This window comes from Gymnoscopelus microlampas, assembly GCF_963454915.1.
Source record: "Gymnoscopelus microlampas genome assembly, chromosome: 24".
NCBI lineage: Eukaryota > Metazoa > Chordata > Actinopteri > Myctophiformes > Myctophidae > Gymnoscopelus > Gymnoscopelus microlampas.
In genome coordinates, this window is record NC_139961.1 from 14,168,407 (window position 1) to 14,192,533 (window position 24,127).

General features: G+C 41.5%; 2 protein-coding genes across 7 annotated transcripts in view; both read right to left on the reverse strand.

The window, feature by feature from the left end:
- Positions 1–7,701, reverse strand: part of dmd (dystrophin) — a 555,891-nt gene extending 548,190 nt beyond the window's left edge. For all 6 annotated transcript variants that reach the window (XM_084050679.1, XM_084050677.1, XM_084050678.1 and 3 more), the window contains exon 1: positions 7,414–7,701. In XM_084050679.1, coding sequence (XP_083906805.1) covers positions 7,414–7,495 — 82 coding nt within the window. In that variant the 5' untranslated portion in view covers positions 7,496–7,701. The remainder of the gene's footprint in view (positions 1–7,413) is intronic.
- A 13,644-nt stretch (positions 7,702–21,345) lies between these two features.
- On the reverse strand, positions 21,346–22,353 carry LOC311040426 (tRNA N6-adenosine threonylcarbamoyltransferase-like; the record flags this gene model as incomplete). Its single annotated transcript, XM_084050708.1, has 1 exon — positions 21,346–22,353. The coding sequence occupies one exon, from the start codon at positions 22,351–22,353 to the stop codon at positions 21,346–21,348; it is 1,008 nt and encodes a 335-aa protein (XP_083906834.1).
- Positions 22,354–24,127: the final 1,774 nt, after the last annotated feature.

Consider the following 24,127-nt stretch of genomic DNA (forward strand, 5'->3'; position numbering starts at 1 on the left):
AACTCAAATCTTTGCGATGTTATTTGTTTGTTAAAACAATTTAACAAAGAAATATCACTTACCCTAACTTTTAAATGGCCGTATTATGTTCTATGTATGTGGTGTCTTCAAAACGAAGACACCACAAAATCTTAACCCAGAAATATTCCTGAGAAAAAAAACCCTGGTCTGAATGAGTTTGTGAACGTGGCTTCAAATAAAACATGAACATTTTTGGCAACAGAGTGACCTGACATTGTCGTTAAAGGCCCAAGTGATGACTCAAGCTGAGAGGGTAAATCATCTGGACCAATTATGAGAATTCAGGTCCGTCATGGAGTTCAAACGAAGGAAATGATTTGACGTTCCAAATATTTAACAGCTGCTATTAAAGAGCATATCATCTCCGTCTCTGCCGGGTGGAAACCTCATATTTTCCGAAACTGTTAATTCAAATTCAAAAGTAGCAAAAGCAGCAGAACTACAAGCTCAAAACGGGTCGCTTCACGCCGCGTTTCGTACTTGCACTCTGCTACTTTTGATGCTTTTGTGTCACTCTGTCGTATGATCAAGTAGGGCATTAATTTACGCAAAACAATACAAAAAGTGAACCATGGAGATAGGAGGTTTCTGCCCGACAGCGACGATATCCCAGATTCAGACCAGTAAAAAACGGGATATGAGTCACTATTCCGGATAGCGTACGGTGCATGCATGTAAACATAGCCAGTGACTGACGGCCACATTTAGCTTTGGCCACAGAGAATCCAGACCAGCGTCATAAGGCTGCAACCTGGGTGGCAACAATACTCACACGTGTCACTGACCCTTGATCCTCAAACAGATAGCAAGCCAGAGAGGGGGGGGGGAGAGAGAGAGAGGGAGGGGGGGAGCGTGGCACCCTCCCAAACTAGGCCATTTGAAACCACACTGCTAACGACCAAACGGCCAGCTGACCGCTATTTCAGTCTCCAGATGACCGAACAGCTGCTCGCTCTCTCTCTCTCTCTCTCTCTCTCTCTCTCTCTCTCTCTCTCTCACACACAAACAGAGGGAGAGCGAGAAAGAGAAGAGGTTGAGGGAGAGAGTGAGAAAGACAAGATAACCACCAGAGAGAGAGAGAAGAGAGAGAGAGAGAGAGATAGAGAGAGCAACAGTGATAGACGGAGACAAGAGCAAGATGCTTCCATTCATCTCTGGAAACCTTTGGTTAACCTGCGAGGTCGCCAGGGTTGGAGACTGTTGTTTACACAGAGCCTGGACAGGAAATCCACTTTGTCTGAGAGGGCAAAGAGAACAGAGTGAGAGAGAGAGGAGGGCAAAGAGAACAGTCTGAGAGAGAGAGAGAGAGAGAGAGGAGTGCACAGAGAACAGAGAGAGAGAGAGAGAGAGAGAGGAGTGCACAGAGAACAGAGAGAGAGAGAGAGAGAGAGAGAGGAGTGCACAGAGAACAGAGGTGGACATAGGTAGGCATGACAGATAGAGGAAGACTGGACAAGAGCATGGAAGAAGTACACCGTTTTTTTTTTTTTTTTACTTAAAGGGATAGTTCACCCCAAAGAAATGAATGTTTCCATCAATTATTCACCCCATGGAGACTTGAATTCATGGATATTTCTTTTGTTTTTGTCGCATTCCTAAGCTGATAATTTGATGACCGGCAGCGGTTCCGGTAGGAGACACAAAGACTCTCCTTACTCTCCTACCGGAACCACTGCCTACCGGTCCGCTGGTCATCAAATTATTGGCTTAGGAATGCGACAAAAACAAAAACAATATCCATGAATTCAATTCTCAAGAGGTGACTAAGCGATAGAAAAAAAGTAATTTTGGGGGTGAACTATCCCTTTAAGTAAAAGTAAGTAGCAATACCACACTGTAGAAATACTCTGTAATAGTAAAGGTCTGGTGCTCAAATTTTTACTTTAGTAAAAGTACAAAAGTATTCGCGTCAAAATATACTTACTGTACAGTGCCACAGTAAAAGTACTAACATTTTTCTTGTTTTACTGTGAGCTTGTAGATCAGCTATTTTCGAATAAGTGTTATTGGTTAATGTATTATTAGTGATAATCATACATTAAATAATAATGATCTAAATCTGCAAAAGTAAATAGAAACTAAAGTTGGCAAAAACCAACGTACAACATTTGCCTCTGAGATGTGGAGGAGTAGAAGTATTAAGTATCAAAAAATGGACGCACTCAAGTAAAGTAAAAGTACCTCAAAAGTACTAGGGAGAGAGAGAAAGAGCGAGAGAGAGAAATAGAGAGAGATAGAGAGAGAGAGAGAGAGAGAGAGAGAGAGAGAGAGAGAGAGAGAGGGGGGGGGGGTAGAGAGGTAGAGAGAGGTAGAGAGACAGGGAGCGAGGTTGACCTGTCCAAATAACCCATGAGTGCAAATACACTCTAGGCCTGCTGGGTGTCTTTCTAATGTAACAACATGAATTATTGAGACGGTGAAAGAAGACAGGTTGCTCTCCTGGTTTTGTCCTGCACACAGCAAGTGTGTAGCGAGTGTAAATACATGGACCCATATCGTACGGGTCAATATCGTTGCTTTCTTCGGGCAGAAACCTTGTATCATCCATATTTTAACCACTGAAACCCTAGCCTCGATCTCCAGGCTTTTATTTTCCTTCGCGTTTTGCTCAAAAAGAAAGCCTGGACCAAGCTGTTGACATTCCTGGCATAGGAAGCGGGAGTCAACCTTTCATTTCCCCAACCAACCAGAGTGCAGTGGGCGTCGCTCCAAATGTTGTGACGTCAGGGCTCTCAATGCTGCACATTGGGGGAGGAGGAGGGGCACGGAGCAGGGCGGGGGCGGGCACACAGATCGGTGAACCAATGGGAGCCCACGGATGTTTTCGGCAGAGATTTTGAATCCGCCCCTCTATGCCAGATATCAGATGCGCTGGGGCAGGCTACTTAAACCCTAACCTCGCGAAGCCTGGTATTCGTTCTAAAACTAGCCGTGTGATCTGGTTTAGAAAAAAGAAAAAAAAGAATCGTGGTTCCGGTGGTTGGTTCCCGGTTGGCATCGCATTGTTTTTGTTCCCCACATAATGCAAATCAATTAGTTTAGTCTCGCTAGTCTCGCTATGAGTTACAATAAAAGATGGACATACCAAACCATTATTATACCAACCAAAAGAAAGAAAACGTTTATAACAAACTAAACGAGTTTTAAACTAGGGGAATCATTTTGGAGGTGCACGGCGCCAGTGGCTCCGCTCGTTGGTTCCGGCCACCTGATTGATGTAAAGTTATTTCCGCTCCGACCGGATCAGAAACCCGAAAATGGCATTGATCCCAGGCTACTTAAACCCCATATGGTTGAGCGGAGTCCCTCAGGGCTCTATACTAATGTCTTTTCTGTTTTCTGTTATTGTCGGGAAAGCTTTCGCTGAAAATATGGCCGATGGACAAGCTCACAACGCCACTCAACGCGTCTGCCATTTTCAGCAAAAGCTTTGCCCACACTATAGACCAATTATTTGTTTACCAATATTGAGACTGGATGCACAGGTGATTGTTGCATGCAATCAATTCTCAACCTGTTGTTTCGGGGTGCGCTGGTTTCAGCACACCCCAACCCCCTCTTGTGTGTTGGCTGGTGAGGCGCATCCTAGCGAGACCTGACAGAATGGGTTTCATTGCACGCATACTGGTTCTTATCAGTGTGACGTCGTCTGTTAAGGGGTCTATAGATGCTGGGGATTAAGTGGTTAACTTTTCATGTTTTTTTTTCTCTATGCGCTTTGAGCTTGTAGATCTGATATTTTCCCATTTCAATCCTGACAGTAACAGTAACAGTTTTGACATATGACAGCAACAATATTCAAACACTGAGGATTTGGGTCCACAAGCGGTCTCTATCTATCTGACAGTCGATCAATCAATCAGTCCGTCCGTCCGTCCATCGTGTGAATCTACACCTCGCCCACCAGTCAGTCAGTCTGTCTGTCTGTCTCTAAGACTGTCTGTCTGTCTGTCTGCCTGCCTGCCAGCTCGGTCTGCTTACCAGACTCGCGGAGTATATCAGGTCATTTGGTATTTACAGACGCTATATCTGGAAACAGAAGTCCCCCGTGACTTCTGCCTCGGAGCCAGCACACTGGTATTCACTCACTCACTGGCACTCTCACTCAAACACAACACAACACAACACAACACAACACAACACAACACAACACAACACAACACAACACAACACAACACAACACACCGCCACGCAGGCTCACGCACGCACGCACGCACGCACGCACGCACGCACGCACGCACGCACGCACGCACGCACGCACGCACGCACGCACGCACGCACGCACACACACACACACACACACACACACACACACACACACACACACACACACACACACACACACACACACACACACACACACACACACACACACATGTTGTACTTAAGTACAGTACTTAAGTAAATGTACTTACAGTAGTTACTTTACACCACTGCACACACACAGCACCACATGCAGCACAACACACACACACAACAAAAAAGCAGTGCCTTCCGGCCCACACTGTGAGGCAAACTCAATGCTAAATGAACCTTATTTCAAAGCGGGCTCATTATTTAGCCCCAGGCTATATTCTAGAGCTGCAATCCCACAGTCAGCCTATGGGTTAAGCTGAAGGCCAATGCCCCAATCTATATTTCATCTCATCGCTATATATATATATGTGAAAATACAACTGAAGGCAACGTGTCACGACACGTTTTTGTCCGTTGAAAATCTATTATTAAAGCAAAATCCGTTATTATAAAAGAATGAATTAGACCTGGGCTGGGCCCTGTTCGTCCCCAGAGCTAAAGGTAGATTACAGCAGAGTATGGCTGAAAGGTCCCCGAGAAATGCTCCCGAGAAATGCTTTGGGTGGAATGGCTGATCGGATGGCACGTTTCCCGTGTTCCCCTGAATTAAATCATCTTGATTTTTTTTTTTTTTGCTTTGCTTTGGGGGCTGCCTGAAGGAAAAAAGTCCAAAGGCAGCTCTGTCTGCAGGCGGTGAATTACTGACACCTGTACAGCTCGACTGTACATTCCAGGGGTTTCTTTTAACCTTCATGGGTACAAGTTAGGATAATACCAAGGATTCCACCGTGTCAGTGTCACTGCCATTATGTTCTGTCAAGATACAAAGAGAGAGAGAGATGATGTGGAATTTGGTACTGGTTAAGTTGAGCACATTCTGTCAAGGACTGAGTGACTTTCCTGTCAAATATCAATATCAACACAATGCATAACACGCACGCACGCACGCACGCACGCACGCACGCACACACACACACACACACACACACACACACACACACACACACACACACACACACACACACACACACACACACACACACACACACACACACACACAATTGAAGAAGAACTGTAAACAGAAGTACCAGAGGAATTGAGGGTAAATGCAACAGTATAGTCGCTACATTCTGTCTCTGTTCAGATTGTATCTCTACTTACCACCTAGAGACTGTCTCTTAAATATAAGAACAGTGAATCACACTGCATTTCACCTCGGTAGCTACCATTCTACCTCCCTAGGAGACACCGTGCACAAGTATTCCACTCTGACATAATAGCCGCAAGGGAGTTCGGAGGAGTAAAGTTGGTAGTAGAGCCACCTATATACAGCAGCCTAGTGTATATATCTGAAATATAATGATATATATACCCTACACCAGTGGTTCTCAAAGTGGGGTCCGGGGACCCCCAGGGGTCCTTTGGGGGGCAAGGGTTCCAGGGGGTTCCCTAGCTAAATGTGTTCATACAATCCTCACGATCATTTTAACCACTTTATCCATCTTTTATACATTGGCTATTAAAAAATAGCAGCTATTTTTGAACATTTTGTTTTTTATGTTGCATTTTTGTTGCATTTTCTTTTAACACAAATCTTCTCTTCTTCAAAATACGTTCAAATACATATCAATGTGGGGGTCCTTGACATGGAAAAGTTTGAGAACCGCTGCCCTATGACTACTCTCACACGCGCACACACACGCATACATACACACACACACACACACACACACACACACACACACACACACACACACACACACACACACACACACACACACACACACACACACACACACTTCAATATTCATTCGATTATAAAAATCTATAATAGGCTATAAGTCTTTGAGGGCCCATGATGGCAGCTGAGGTTCCTCAGTTCCTGAGGTTGTCCTCACTTTTCAGACCACTAGCCAGCTGCTACAAATCAGGCCATTCTTAGGAATTATTTTTAAGCAGTGATGGTACTCGCATTGTTTACTTAAGTAAAAGTATCAATAGTGCAATGTAGAAAATACAAGTAAACGTTCGGTAATCAAAATGTATACTTGAGTAAAAGTGCCAAAGTATTGGCATCAAAATATAGTTAAAGTACCAAAAGTTAAAGTACTCATTACGCAGAATGAAACCTTTCACAAGTTATCACATGTATAAAATGATCTTTTTGAAAATAGCCGATCTACAAGCTCACAACGCGCCGCTAAGCGACGCGTTGTGAGCTTGTAAATCTGCTATTTTCAAATAGCCGAAGTATATAGGGCTGAAGTGGTTGATGTATGTTTCGTAATTACAATCAAAATCTACAAAGTAACTTAAACAAAAGTTTTCAAATAAATGTAGTAGAGTAAAAGTACAATAATTTGCCTCTGAGATGTAGTGGAGTAGAAGTATACTGAAAACTAGAAATACTCTGGTAAAGTAAAAAATACCAAGTACAGACTACTTCATCAAAAGTAGCCTACTTAGTTACTTTACACTACTGTGTTTATGTCTAATAGAAGATGATCACACAACTCTGTGTGTGTGTGTGTGTGTGTGTGTGTGTGTGTGTGTGTGTGTGTGTGTGTGTGTGTGTGTGTGTGTGTGTGTGTGTGTGTGTGTGTGTGTGTGTGTGTGTGTGTGTGTGTGTGTGTGTGTGTGGCGGTTACATTATAGCACATTATCAATTTCTAACAACCAAATAATAGGCTACAGCAATGGTGTGAGTTATGGTTACACTCAGAACAGTAGAATGAATTGGAAAACAGCAGGCAGCAATGAATGACAGATGATCTCCCCACAGCATATTGTGTGCGCGGCGCGCGCGCGCACACACACACACACACACACACACACACACACACACACACACACACACACACACACACACACACACACACACACACACACACACACACACACACACACACACACACATGAGGCCTTTTCCTCAACTCGATGGTCTCCCAAACCTGCAGCCATCATACGAGCACAAACCACGCGCGCGAGCGCGCACACACACACACACACACACACACACACACACACACACACACACACACACACACACACACACACACACACACACACACGAGCGTTTATTTTATTATTTCCTACCGGATCGACACTTGATGATCTCTCCAAACTCGTCCTCCACCGCCTCATCGCAGTGGTCCTCGGGACGCACAGCCTCCGCCATGTCAGGGGGTCTGCAGGGGGTCCAAAAACAAAAAAAAGGAAAAAAAAGTTGCTCGGGAGAAGAAGGGAGGGAGGGAGGGAGGGATCGGCAAATAAAACAATTTAAATCCTCGGGGAAGAAAAAAAGGAAGAAAATAAAGTTGAAATCCAGACGATAGTCAAACAGCAAGAGGTGGTGGAGGAGTGTTGAGTTATCTAGAGAACTTCACGGTGGTTACAGAGTAACGGACGGGCGGTCAGAGCGCAGCAGAAGGGCTGGATAGACGGGGGGGAGGGGGGCTCCGGGGGTCTTGTCCTGTCAGACGGACGGGAGCAGGTGTTCCTTGGGGCGGTCCGGGGGGGCTGGGGGAGCATTCTCACCTTAAAAATAGTCTGCGAGGTGGCGGATAGCCATGACGAGCCCCCCCTTTCCCATCTTGGACGGACGAGGACGACGCCATGCGTAAAACCCGATACCCCCCCCCCCCCACTCAATATACCCATTTCCGAGCGGCCGTCATACTTGAGGAATAACGTCCGCCCTCCTGTTTGCTATCCGGTGGCCGTGAGAGAGAGAGAAGCCCCCGTAGCCATGGATCACACGACGGTCGTCTGTCACGATCCCGTCATGGATGAACTTCAACATAGTGTTTGCACTTTCTCTTTTTGGTCCGTACATCTACATTAACGTTCAGATTTAAAATATAAAGTGCTTACCTCATGGCCATGGATGTTACAATTATGTACGGGCTTTCAGAAGTACCCGTGTCTTCCGTATTGTTCAATAAAAAGCATTTTAATCCGATTGGTGGCCATCTTTTAATAGTTATAATGTATCAGAGTGCAGTACAGCTCCCAACCGATAGGGTCGCGTAGTTGAAAGCAAATGGAGGAAATACGGAGAAAATGGCCACCAATTGGATTACATTTATTTTTATTGAACAATACGGAACATACGGGTACTTCTAAAGACCCGAACATAATTGTAACATCCGTGGCCATAGGGTAAGCACTTTATATTTGAAATCTGAATGCTTATGTAGATGTACGGGCCATAATGGAGAAACTGCAAACACCAGGGTGAAGTTAATCCAGTCATGTTTCAGGGCTAGCCTAGGCCGGCATGCAGACTCACCCAGAGGCTCCGAGTCAGAGAGCAGGGGAGCGGGCATTAGTGGGATCACTGGGATGGCAAGGCCATTACACAGATTTGCTATAATTAGGTGTGTGTTGGTTTCACGGAAGCATGCATGATTCTTTTCGTCCATAGCTCTAGTGGTCTAAAGTGATTATAACATTGTTTCATTTCAAGGACCCGCCATATCTCTGCTGTCCAGCAGCAACCAGCTAACTCCAAATGTTCATTTTTCAGGAAATAACAAAAACAAAACAAAAAATGGTTATGAGGTATTGTTCATCATTGATATAAGAACAGCTAAATGGACCTCCAAGCTCACAATGAGGTTGGAGGTCAAAAGGGGGTGGAGCCTAGAGTCAACAAAACCAGCTAACTCCACCCCCCCTTTTGTCGACTTGGCTGGTTTAGCATAAAGTTTGAGGATCCAATGGAGTTAGCTGGTTTTGTCAGAAGCACTATTTAATACTTTTCATTGGTTCAATATTTTTTTAATCAACACAGACATAAAGGGTGTTCAATAGCACTGATTTGTGGAAAAAAATGCAAAAGCGGAAAAATGGAGTTAGCTGGTTTCTGTCGGACAGCAACGATATGCAGTAGGTCACGGACTACCAGGCATTTGACAGATTCTCTGTGAGTGGGACCCCAATCTAATGTAAATCCTCTACTCCGAGGGTATAGAGCTACAAATGGAACCAATTCCATTTGGTTGACAAAATTATTTGGCTGGGGGGGGTTGGGGGGGGGGGAGGGCAGGGAGGGAGGGACACACAGCTGTCTGTCTCACCACATGGGGGCCACAATCACCTGTCTGACACGCTCACGTCACATCAGGCTCGGCCACAGGGCCACGCCTCTCTAACCCAGTAAGTAAGTAGCCTTGAGCAGTGGTTCTCAAACTATTTCATGTCAAGGACCCCCAAAATGATATGTATCTGTCTGCGGACCCCCCGTCTCAAAAATATTTTGTGCCAGGGACCTCCAGTACTCATTATGCAGAATGTCCCATTTCAAGTTTTCAAATGTATAAAAATCTTTTGAAAATAGCAGATCTACAAGCTCACAATGTGTCACATCGCGACGCATTGTGAGCTTGTAGATCTCCTATTTTCAAATGGCCGAAATATATATATAGAGCGGAAGTGGTTAATGTACGTTTTGTAATAATAATCAAAATCTACAAAGTAACTACTAACTAAAGTTTTCAAATAATTGTAGTGGAGTAAAAGAGCACAATATTTGCCTCTGAGATGTAGTGGAGTAGAACTTGTAAAATTACTAAAAACTGAAAATACTCCATGCAGTAAAGTAAAAAATACCTCAAAATTGTACTTAAGTACAGTACTTGAGTAAATGTACTCAGTTACTTTACACCACTGATTGTTATTGAAAGACAGAATATTCATACATGTTTGTGAGCTCCGTGCTTGAACAGGGAGACCCAACACTGATTCGCTATGCACTTTTTACCTTTGACAAGTTGTCAGAAAAACTGAGAGGGCCCTACATTCATATACGACGTTTCCCTCAGAACTTAATTACTGATGTTTGCCTCTTTGAAGTTCACATCCAGTAGCTGTGAGTTTGAAAACAACTCGCAATAAACATGAAAGAGTTGTTTTTCAGACTCCAAATGAGCTCCACATTGAGCATACCTGCATTAAGCATCACACAGGCAGAAGTTTATGAATGGATAAATATGTGTAGTACAACTACACCTCACTATCATTAAGCTAAATTAATTAATTAATTAATCGATCAAATATGGCTAAGTATCAGCCAGTAGTATCCTATAGCCAGACAGCCAGGCAGACCAACCAAGTTTAAACCTTTGCTTCATTGAGCTCATCCATGTTGGCTCAACAATTCTGCCCTCTGGCCGTTGCTAGATAACAATGATTCCATGCCAGCTTACTTTTACAATGTTGACCATATGGGTGACACGATTAATTGTAGACATTTTCACACTTGACAACATAACGTTCCAAATGGGTCCACATCATTTATTTTCTTGTTGCAGTGCTTCTGGACCCAAGCTTTTCCCTAGTAACTTCTCTGACAAGATCCGTAATCAATTCAATAATCAATGGAATTACATTTTATTGATTACAATTATTAGGCCAAATATAAAATTATCTGTTTAGAGATGGATGATTATGTATTTTATTTTTTAACCAAAATGTGAATGTTTGTCTTTGTTGCATAATATACAATTAAAAGGTTTACCTGGTGGGTGATATTAATCAATGTCATGGTGTTCATTTAGATAACTTGTGATGTACCCACATTAGTTTTTAACTTTACTTTATTTTGCCATCATAGTCTAAAGTAATTCCCATGCGGTAGTTGATTAAATGATAACAGACCCCCCCAAAGAAGGTATCACATGGAGATCAGTGGACTAATGCTTATCGTCTCTGTCAGGTTCAAAAGCAACAAAAAGTAGCAGATCGATAAGCTCAAAGTCACTTTTGATACTTTTGTGTGACGCTGTAGTATGATCAAGCAGGGCGTTAATTTACCAAAAAATACACAAAAGGTTAAAATATGAAGATAAGAGGGTTCTACCCGACAGCAACGATATCTAACAGGGGGGGCCTTGAAAGGACATAGGTTGAGAATCCCTGCCGTAGGGATCAGCAGGGACGTGCACAGATAGACTCTAGGTGGTGCTATAGCACCTGCCCTTTGCCCTCTTGACCAGAAGTGCCCTTTTGAAGTGTGCCCAGTTTACAGCAGGGGTCTTCAACAGGGGGTCCGGGACCCCTAGGGGGTCCTCAGAGTTACTACAGGGGGTCCGCCAAATCTTTATGTGATATGATTTTTCTTTTTACCATAACCACTCGAAACCTAGCATCCCTTTTCTGAGGAGAACCTTTAGCCAAAAATGTCAGATCTACAAGCCCACAGCGCCTCGCGCTGCGAGGCGTTGTGGCCTTGTAGATCGGCTATTTTTGGCAAAGAGGTATAGGTGTAGAGGGAAAAAAGAGCAGACCAAGTAAACAAAAAAAAGTATAATTTACTTGATCACCTGCCCCTAAAAATGTCTGTGCACGCCACTGGGGATCAGTGTTTGCATGTTTGCTAGCGGTAAGCCGTAAAAAAAAAAAGGCCAAAACGACACAGCTACAGGAGCCTTCAGTGATGACCACACCACGCTCTCTCAAGCTCTTCCAGCTCACACAGAGAGACAAAGTTAAAACAAATAAATCACAAATGACAGGCACTGGAGAGAGTCCAATCCACTCGTTAAGCCATTAAGACCGGGAAAGCATCCTTCTCATCTTAGATTTTAACCACTTCATTTTATACTTGGCTATTAAAAAGTAGCTGATATACGAGCTTGTAGATCTGCTATTTTAGAAAAATCATGAAAATGTGTGCAAATCTTTGAATATACTGTATATATATATATATATATATATATATATATATATATATATATATATATATATATATATATATATATATATATTATTTTTTTTACTTACAATTTTTATCCCACGATTTTGTAACCCCAGTTTTTTACACCCAGTGCCAATTGTCTATGTAATCCTGGGCACTACACTCCCTCTGCCAACCTAGGGAGGCCAGGGCCGAGCTCATGCCTCCTTCAATGCATGAGAGCCAACTGACCCTCTTGTCACCTGACAGGGGAGAGTTTCCCTGGTTGGACGTAGCGTGTGGAAGGAACACGTTATTCCAACCCGTTCCTTTCCCCTCCATCAGGCGCCCCGGCTGGCCAGGGGGAGGCAGTATAGTGACCAGGATTACTGCATGTTTTTGTGAGGGTACCTACCCTAGGGAACACGGGGAGAACGCGCAAACTCCACACAGAGAGGCCCTTTCGCCAACCCCAGGGTATGGGCACTGATGACGCGGAGGAGAGAACACGCCCCCAAATAAACTGTATATTTTTAAAGCTAACATTTTAACTCAAATATTTGCTTCTGGGGGGGGGGGTCGAACAAAATATTTTGAGATGGGTGTCCGCGGCCAAATACATATAATTTTGGGGGTCCTTGACATGAAAAAGTGTTGAGGACCACTCATATAGCAACGTAAGCTTTTCAGAAAACGTAGGATTTAGAAGACATTGGTGGAATCAGGTCTAAATGGGTTAAAAGTAACAGCCCTGAATGTGTATCCTCATTCACCTCTGAGCATGGAAAGCCTACTAGAACTTGACACATCACCCGAGTTGATTGATTTGCTATCTGGCCTTCCTTTTTTTCCCCTCTTCGTTGCATCTCCAACTCTTTCTGTACAAATTCCAGATACCAGCCCTCTGGTCTTCATGGTTACAGGCAGACAGGTCTGTGGAGAATTCGACATGGGGCACAAACGCAACCTTGGAATGGCGAGTGGTTTTCGAAAAGGGACACTTTAGCGTCTGTGTTCAAAGGTCAATCAATTACACCCAAAAAACGGAACTTCGAACATTGGGGCAGGGGTTTTGTGAATAATTAGGCTCAGAAAAGTGCTGTAGACTTAATCCCGACCTCTCTCCTCCCCTCCCCTGCCCCATCTTTCTCCTTTTTGGGGGGGGGCGGAGCAGAGGCGATGATTGACAGGCAAAATCCGTCAACAGCGACACCCGCAGGAAAACCGTTTTTTTTTTCACAGAGAAAAAAACCTGCCATGGCTCACTGGAGTGGATTTTTCAGTTAAAACCTTTAAATACACTTTTTAATATTTTTGATTTCATGTTGTATTTTCCAACCATTTGTCCAAAAAGTACTTTTTTTCTTTTTTTGCTTCTACACCAAACTTCTTCACTGAAAATAGCCGATCTACAAGCTATTTTCGGTGAATGTTCCCCCCAGAATAGGGATGCTGGGGTTCAAGTGTTTAGTGTAAAAAAAAAGAGAATGTTCTCTCACATAGATTTGGCAGACCCCCTGTAGTATCTCTGACGACCCCCTGTTGAAGACCCCTGCTAGGTCATTACACAGAACATGCATCCTGGCGAGATTTACACTTTAATGAGTGCACCTTTCTAGCTGAGATCTCTTTCTCTTTGTTAATGTACTAAATCAAATTTGAAAACTTTTTTTCAATAGTTTCCCTCGTCAAAAGAGGATGGAATATTGTCTAAATATACTGTTTACTGTACTGTCCACAAAGTTGTTTGTAACATGAATTAGACAATCTTATCTTCTATGGTGATTACGGACTGTGAAAGTGCTTCAACGCTGACACCTACTGTCAACTAGCTGGAACATACACAGAAGTTACAAAACACCGTGGTACAGGTGTTAGAAAAAAAAGGAGGACAACAGACTGGCAAAAAAAAACATTTTGTTAGGTGCTCTTTGGTACAAGGGGGAAACAATCTATCTACAACAAATTAGTCCATGGTACAAAGTGTAAAAAAAGCTTTGATATATATAAAAAAAAGGCTAGTTCATAAAAACCCGCCAAAATGTTTTGGTCTCAAATACCCTTAATCAGTAGCCTGACACTCAGCCTGAATTTTCATTCAGGGGCTGGAGCCAGGCTAGCTACTGTATTACAAAAATGTTGATTTTAATAAAGGATATTTATTAGTATTATAGTATTTTCCTTTGGACATATGGACCTTTTTAACAAAGTATTATTTATATAGGTACATCTATACATCACATTCATATAACATTTTAAAGAATGAAAACGTGAATGAGAATGTTGATCGTCTATTTCGTTGATTTGTTTGAAGATTTCATCATCCATTTCTGACTCTTGGTGATGATATGATGATGTTGAGTGATATGATGTTCCGGGTTGACTTTGTGCAGAGGGGGTTATTGATGCGATTAGTAGATTGGATGTGTGTAGAATTGTGCAGTTGTCTTGTTCTAGCAGGTGCTCTTCGATGGATTCTGAGGTGGTGAGGATGCGTGTGTGAGGTTGTTTGTGGTTAGATAGCGGGTTATTGCAGACATGGGTAGGGTTAGTGTGGTTTTCTTTGGAGTGTCGACGATGATGGTTCCAGAAGTTATTGTGGCGAAATCGGCAGATTTTTGACGCATTGTGCAATGGGGGCATTTGTTTGTGTTATTGTTTGGTTGAAATGTGTCCTTGCATGTAATGTTTGAGGTTGGTGATTTTGTTGAGTCTTCTTGAATCTGATGAATTTGGGATTCCCATGCGGCGAGTTGTTTTTTTCCTGTTTCGTCGGCTACTTCGATGTCATATTTGAATGATGGTCTGTTGAATGTATGTATGAAGGAAATTGTGATGGATTGATTTTCAGGATCTTGATGTTTATTTCGCCAATCTTATGAGAAAAGACAAAGGGAAAGACAAGACGTCATTAGCTTATATAGGTTACTTATGATACATGAGTCATGACTGTGATGGATGTTCTTCAAAATAGTTTCCTTTTTTGTCCGTACATCTACATAAACTTTCAGATTTCAAATTTAAAGTGCTTACTCCATGGTCACAGATGTCAAAATTATGTATGGCCCCTAAGAAGTATCCGTATATTTTGTATTGTTCGATGAAAAGCATTTTAATCCGACCGGTGGCCATATTCTCTGTATTTCCTCATATACTTTCAACTATGCCACCTTATTGGTTGGGAGATGTACTGCAATCTGATTATAAGTATGAGAAAATGCCCACCGATCATATTATAAGGCTTTTGAGAACAATAAGGAATATATAGGTACTTCTGAGGTATCGTATGTAATTATAACATGTGCTATGGAGTAACCACTTTATATTTGAAATATGAAAAAATGGAAAAAGAGCAAACTCTATTTTGAAAATCTTCCAAGATGATTATGATATATGACCATCTTGTGATTCAATGCTAGTAGTGTAAGTCTATATTTGTTCTTTTTCCAAACAAATCATTGAGGGCGCAGTCACACCTAACTTGAGTGCAGTTTCATTGTCATTGAATAGCAATTGTTGGCAGAAAAGCGAAGTTAAACTTCGATGACACTGTGCGTGCTCTAAATAGCGAAGACGACAGAACAACGGGCACCGTTACCACCGAGAGAGAGAGACGTACTACCCGCTGCAGCGACGCCGCACCCCGGCGTGACCGAGGCGGAGGAACCGGCAGCGCTGGAAGAGGAGAGGAGAGAATCGACAGCATCTGAAGACGAGAGGAGAGAAACGACAGCACTGGAAGACGCACGAGAAGAAGATAACATCATTAGAGCGCAGGAAAGTCACATGGAAGAGGCACAAAATCATGGAAACGATTCTAATTCACATTCACACCAGCAAGCCCGTAGCTGGGCCGAACAAGTGGATGAACAGGACTACGATGACAGAGACCCCTCCATAACTTTTTATAAACTCCCAGACGCAACATCTTTTTCACCTGCACTAACACATCGTCGAGGACCATCAACCAGTACCCCCTCGACTACACGCAAAAGATCTCTACCCCTTGACTCCTCTGAAGACCACCCAACGATTAACACAGCGCGAGCGCAACATGAGAGAGGTACATCTCGACCACGAAAGAAAGCTCAAAGTAATCCGTCTGTGTAGTAGACTCCACACACTTTTACTATGACTGCTTTATTTGTAGGATCATGGAATTTACGAGGTATACAGTCAAAGAAATATAGAGAAGAAAAAATAAATTATCTATTAGGAACAAACTTTGATATATTATGCATTCAAGAATTGAGACTGAAAAGTGAAGTGGATGTAAATGATGTGATTAGACATTGGGAGAAAGGTCACGCAATTATTTCTATTGGTAATGATTTGGCAGATGGAGTAGGTATTTTATTTAAATCAAAAGATGTTCAGATCCATAAAAGGAGAGACATAATACCAGGTAGACTTTTAATGGTTGATTGTGTTATTAACGGAATTAAAATAAGGATAATTAATGTATATACATCTCAGAAAGCAAACGAGAAAATGCAACTCTTCAAGAAATTACAAGAGATAACGTTTACAGGACACCATGTGATTGTTTGTGGAGACTTTAATACTACTACTGAAAGCAATGACAAAATCTCAAATACACCTTTTAGACTTAGCCCAGAAGGAAAATGTTTGAAAGAAGTAACAAACAATGTGGATTTAGTAGATATATTTCGTAAACTTAACCCAAATGGTGAAGGCTTCACTAGATTTGACAGCTCTTGTAAAACAAGAATTGACAGAATGTATACTTCAAAAACGATAGACCCTATTAACTATAATACTATTCTTACAGATACATCTGATCATTTGATAATTGTGTCCTTGCTTTCAGTTGGGAAAAACGAAAAAAGAGGTTACTGGAAATTGAATGTTAAATGCCTAGAAAATGTTGAACTCACAAAGGACCTTGAAAAAGAAATCAGGAAAATGTTTGAATTGAAATGTTTTACAAAGTCTTATATGGAACTGTGGGAAATAATGAAATGTAGAATTCGCGACTATTTTAAATGTATGTCTAAAGAGATTAACATTGAACGAAATCATAGATATGATCAGCTAACAAAACAAGTATTAGTTCTAAAATTAAAAAACATATTGAGTGAGAACGAACAGAAAGATCTACATGACCTAAAAAAAGAATTGAACAGCTATAATAACGAGTTTTTGTTCAATATAAAAAAGGAGGCGGGGTTTAACACTACTTCTGATTCAGGAGTTCTGGTTCCTAAAGCTCTGACGATATGTAAAAAAAGAAGGGAAAAACGTTTCCTCGAATCAGTTTTAGACAAAGAAGGTTATGTAGTCTCCGAGGAAAAAGAGAAAAGAAGAGTGATACAAGAAATGTGTTCTGAGAAATATAAAAGATCTGAGACCAATTTTGATAAAATATCAGAATTTTTAGAAGATATTCAACCTTTGTCTACGGAGAAAACAGTAGCATTATTAGGTGAAATTACAAAAGAAGAAGTAAAAATTGCCATAAAACAACTTAGCGTAAATAAAAGTCCTGGGCCTGATGGTCTGTCAGCTGAACTCTATTTGTTACTCTTTGAACCAATACTTATTACCCTTACTGCAGCCTTCAACGAAGGGATTAAAGAAGGCAGATTGAGTGACTATTTTTACCTAGGAGTGATGACAATGTTACACAAAAAAGGAGATAGAAGCAATTTAGATAACTATAGACACTTGACTTTGATGAATACAGATTACAAAATATTGGCCAAAGTAATAATGAATAGATTGATGAACATTTTAGACCAAATTATTGAACAAGAGCAAACATGCGCTATAAAAGGTAGAGTGATGTGGGATAACCTCTGTATATTTAGAGACATTATAACTTCAGATGCTGTGAAAGACTTTTATATTATAGGACTGGATCAAAAACAAGCCTTTGACTTGATATCCCGTGATTACCTCTGGTTAGTGATGAAAAAATATGGTATTCCAAATAGTTTTATAGATATGGTTAAACTGCTATATGCAAGATCTACAGTGAAAATCAATGTCAATGGAGTCCTAACAGACCCATTTGAAATTGAGAAGGGAGTAAAGCAAGGCTGTCCGGTCAGTGCAGCCCTGTACATTCTCGCTATTAATCCACTAATAAAAAGAATAAATAGAGACAGGAATATACAAGGAATAACCATCAGTACAGGTCAGAAAGTAACAGCTTTGGCCTACGCAGATGATGTATCTATCATAATAAGAAACCAAGCTGAAATGAATTTTGTAAACAAACACTTTGAATTATATGAAGAAGTAGCTGGAGCCAAACTCAATCAAGATAAAACAGAAGGAGTTTGGATGGGTATTGATGAAAATAAACCAGAAATTAACGTAATTGTAAAAGATGAAATCAAAGTCCTGGGTCTTTATATAAATAAGGAAAAATGTTGTGAAAAAAACTGGGAGAAGAGAATCATAAAATTAAAAGAAGAAATAAGTAAATATGATAGAATGAAAGCCTCTTATAGGTCCAAAGTGGAAATACAGAAATGCTACTTAATATCAACTCTTATGTTCTTGGGTACGATATTCCCCCCCCCAAGAACACTTTTAACAAAAATGAATAAAATGTGTGTGAACTTCATCTGGGGAACCAACTATGAAATCACCAAGAGAAAGATCTTATTCCGCAGTAAAAAGAATGGTGGACTTGATGCCGTTGATCTAGATCTAAAATTAAAGATACTTTTTGTTAAAAATATAGCTAATGGCATTAAGAGGAGAGCAATCTGGGTTGGGGATCCAAATTCATGGAAAAAAAGATACGGTAGAAGTCGGAATGGTATACCTGACTACAAATTGCTCTATGGTGATTTTATAAAGAAATATGAACACTTGAATATTGACTGGAGCACATTATCAAGTAAAATGTTATATTCTATGATTAATGAGGAAGTAAATGGAGGTATGACTCAATATGAAGGGTTAAATGAGGAAGAAAATGACAAATGTGTGAAGAACATCTATGCAAGAAACATATCATATGAAATGCAAGATAGAGCTTTCCTTATTTCCCAAAATAAGCTTCCAGTTAGACATATACTGAGATGGTGTAACAGAGTCAACACAACTGAATGTCCTATACCCAATTGCTCTTACCCCGAAACCTTACAACACTTCTTGTTTGAATGTGATAGATCTAGAAAAGTATGGGCCAGTATGGTGGGAATTGGTTTTAATGTTGAAATAAGTAACAATTCTTGCAGATTTGGTATCTTCAGAGAGACAATGGACAAGGAAAAACATGATTTTTTTTGGTGGATCATGTGTGTAGTTGTGGCAAAACTTTGGAAAACACGATGTAAAATGTCATTAGGTCAAGTTCAAATAATTCCACATAACGTGGTTTTTAACCAGATTCTGACCAGCCTTAAAAGGGCTCGTACTCTAGATAAAAATAGAAGAAAAGTAACACCTTGGCACTTTCTACACTTTTAATAATAGATTGGTCTTTTTATTGCCATAAATGAATTGATAAAGATGTGAATATTTATTCTGAAGAGTCTGGGATGTATGTATATTTGTATGGATTTGTTTTTCTTGGATTTGTTTGTAAGTGTATTTTTGTACTTTTGTAAGAATAAAACAGTCAACCTGTAAAAAAAAAAATCTAAATAGCGAAATAGTCTAATGATGAAGCATGAATCCAGGCTACTTACTTTTTGATGTTGTTGCAGGTTTTTAGTGTCTCGGATTTGGAAGGTGAGACTGTCTGGCTGAGTGAATCTCTTGAAATGGACTGTAGAGGTATGTTGTAGTTGACTGTAATTTCAAATTGGCCGTATTTGCGGTCTGTAATACAAATATTAGATGAAGACAAACGGGTACATATACACAGGGAAACTAACTAGACACAGGTGAACTCAAAGGACAATCAACACAGGGATAGACTAGAACTAAACAAGACTCACTCAATTGGAGATAACTATACTGGCCTCAATGATTTCCTACACAAGGTAAGCATTAGAACATGATAGGTATTCAGAGTTACTACAGGGGGGCCACAAAATATTGTGTGTGATATAAGAACTTTTATTTTATTACAGTAAACATGATGTGAACACGCATGGTCGGTACATCATTATCAGACTTCTTTTTATCATTCAACTTCTTGTTTATGCCCCAAAATGACTGGCTATACAGGTTTTGTAGCAATTGTAGAAATAGTAGACCTGTTCTGATCATATTGTGCTTTATTTAAAAAGGAAGGGTAAGTGATTTGCAATTATTAAAATAATTGCAAAATAGGTCTATGTTCTGATAGTGCTCGTTACTATAGAGTGTGCTGTCCATATAAGGAGTCTCCAATGTCTCTCCAGCTCTTTATTAAACAGAAAATGCATTTTCAATGCTCTCTCCTGATAGACTTAAAATGTGTCACCTACCTGAAAATGTACTATATTCTGTTTACTAAAGAGCTGGAGAGACCCGTCACCCCTGTGACCGAACAAACGCTCTGTAGCAATGATTACTATCATAATATAGTACTTTAACCTTTTTAACAAAAAATAAATAAAAAATCACTTACCCTACCTAATTTTTCAATATTTTTCAAATATTTTATTGTTTAACAATTTGGACAAAATAGTCATTTTTACATCGAGGTGCCAGGATGTCCCTATTGCCCACCTATCATAGTGATGCCCACCTAGGCACCTACAGGATCACTATTACAATTCTTCAAAATGGAACAAGAAACACAGATGCTGACAGTCTCCATCAAATACATTTATATAAAAGGATGTATTACAGCCTATATTATACTTGTGTATAGGTACTTTATTTGTACATTATCCACTTGAACCCTCGGATCCCTATTCTGGGGAAACATTAGCTGAAAATAGCAGATCTACAAGCTCGACACGTTGTGACCTTGTTGATCGGCTATTTTCGGCGAAGAGGCTTGGTGTACAGGGAAAAAAGAGCAGACCAAGTACCGAGCCAAAGGTCAAGTTTACAAAGCATTGAGATTTGAAGTGGTTAAATGTCCAAAAACACACATTTAACATTAATCCAATGTGTAGTGGGGGTCCCTGCTTCATCTCTCTCTCAGCTAAGGGGTCCTTGGCCTGAAAAACGCCCCTGTAGACCCTGTAGTACTAGATGTTCAGGCCACTACTGCCTTCACACCTAGATTCTTGGGGGGTGGCCCCCCACCCCCCACAATGAATATATAGAATAATCTTATGCAGTCTTTCTGCCGTTTAGATGTTTTACTTATACAATACTTTGGTCAACCATGCTTGTTTTAAATGTGCTTCACAAATAAAGTTTGATTTGATATGATCTTCTGAAGCCAGTAGTTGTACAGAACATCCTCTGTCTCTGTCATCCTCTTCTCAGTCTCTCCAGGTCACTTCCACTTCATCTGTTCTGTACCTTTGGGTAATCCACGAGTCCTCCAACTCCGTTAAGTGACCCGATCTGAACATCTCCCAGCCGGCTTGTGCAATCATTGCTCCGTTGTCAATACAGAATCTTTCGTCGGTGGCAAACATCTTTGCATTCCTGTCCTCGCACATTTCCGACATCATCTCCTGCAACCTTCGATTGCAGCCGACTCCCCCGACAACGAGGACCTCCCGGGAGCCGCAGTGGGCCATGGCTCTCTCCGTGATCTCCACCAGCATGGCAAAGACGGTCTCCTGCAAGGAGAAGCACAGGTCCTCTGCCGTGCACTGCCCGGAGCTCAGCATCTTGTGCGCAGCCTCCTCGATGTAAGACAAAACCCCCGAAAAGGACACGTCCATCCCCTTGACGGTGTACGGCAGCTCCACATACCGGGTGCCCTTCTTGGCCATCTGCTCTATGTTGTAGCCAGGACAGGGGTCATTGGAGAGCTTGATCACTCTGGCAAACCTGTCCAAGCAGTTTCCCACCGCAATGTCAATGGTCTCTCCAAATATCCTGTATCGCCGCTCCGAGTACGCGATGACCTGCGTGTTTCCCCCGCTGACGTAGAGCACGGTGGGGTTATTGGCCTGGGTGACGAGACGGCCCATCTCGATGTGCCCGATACAGTGGTTGACGGCGACGAGGGGCTTCCCCCATAGTTGGGCCACGGTGCGTGCCACCAGGGCCACCGTTACCAACGGAGCACCCATACCGGGTCCTTTGGTGTACGCCACGCAGTCGATATCCGAAGGCTTCAGCTCTGCTTCCTCCAGCGCCTCCTTCAGCACGGTCAAGATGACGCCGCGGTGATGCCTGGCCGTCTCGCTGGGCAGGAACCCTTGGCCAGGGGGTGTGATGTAGGTGCGTCTGGGGTTGGAAAGTACCGCCCCATCCTTCATGATTCCTATGCCGATTTTATTGGCACTGCCCTCAAAGCCAATCACCACAGTCATGACAGAGCTACACAACGTATTATCCACCAATGTACGTATAGAAGTTTGTGTTATCACAAGGTTAGGTGGAAGAATCCAAACGCAGAAAGCGGAAACTCCTTACTGAAGAATCCCAACTCAAAGTAGAAACAGGAACTACAGTAGGAACAGGAGAGTGGAAAGACACTGGGAAATGTAAACAACCCCAATGGGAAACGCTGCTTACCAGACGTTGGCACTTGAAGATGGTGACAAAAAGTGTGGTGGCATATATGACATATATAATGTGAAATATTATATTATATATATGATACATACGCCCAGCCCTGCTTATTTCACTGAAGACGTCACACTCTGACATCACTCTGTGACACCAAGTGAAACCGTGTCAGTATTCTAGCTGTTTGCCTTCAGTAATAATAGTAAAATAAGAAAATTAGGTATTCATAATTAAATTGATAATTATTCTAGCTAAATTTCATACACATAAATCCACATTTAGTCATTCCAAACCCTCATTCATTGTATTTGAGATTGAAGCCAGGCAGTACATTAAAACAATTTATGACTCAAAAAATAAGAAAGCTGCAAGAACTGTCTTTTTGTGTTCACTCTTTAGTGTTTTCTGTTAGTAAATCCCCCTGGCTCTGATGTTGTCATATAGAGATCTATTGATAACTTCTTTGTTTGTGTATGTTGTTTGTGTTTTATTGTATTTCATGATTATAAATAAAGATTTGTAAAAAAAAAGAAAAGGCCAGCCTATGACATCACATCAGTACTATGACATCATAGTGATGACTTCAGGGATGTCCATAAAATGTACGCAGAGAGACAGAGATCTCCCTATATGCCCATATATGGAGATATTTGTATCGGTCTGTCTGGCCGCATCCCTTTTATGTCCATATATGGGCATACCTATATATGTATGTGCGATACATGTGTAACCAAGAGGAATAGGGTACATAGCAGACAGACCAATGTTTTATAATTGAAATATAATCTTTATTTGAAACAGTAGAACAGTGTTTACTTATATTACAATTCATTAAAACCATAGGACCATAAACTATATTATCTTAATAAACTGAATACCCTATAGCTGTGGACTAAAGCAGTGACCACTGATCACCACCTGTTAAGACAGAAACATCAATACCAGATCACCCCCGCATAAGCATACAATACACAGGACACATAGCAATTCATGAAACACTACATTGCCATAAATAAAATACCATACATATTCCTAGGCTGCATCCACGGTAATTTCTGTGTATGTCGTCTATAAACTGGACTTTAGGGTTTTTATTGAACCATAGAATGACAGGACCACGGCACATCAATCCACATGAGCCGAACACTCACCGAATGCATGAGGCTGTAGGCCCATAGACTCATACAGGCATATAGGTAGGAACCAGTTTAGAGAGCTCAACTGGCTCCCAATACAATCCAGGGTAACCATGGCCAGATTGACCATGGTTCATAAGATCATATACGGCGAGGTCCCCATATTTTTAAAGACATGTTTTACTCAGAGAAACGAAGTACACCATTTTTTCACCAGAGCCAGTGTAGCAGATGTGAGCCACCCGGCTTTTAAAAGTCAAGTGGGCAGGGAATCATTTACTGACATAGGAGCCACACAGTGGAACGACCTCCAAACCAGTGTCAAACTAATCTCTCAAGAACAGATTCCGACCTGCGGTGGAATCTGTCGGAGCGGTTCGTCCTAACCAGTGCGCATTGGCTAAAAGTGGGCGTGCCTTCAGATCAGGAAGTGGGCCGC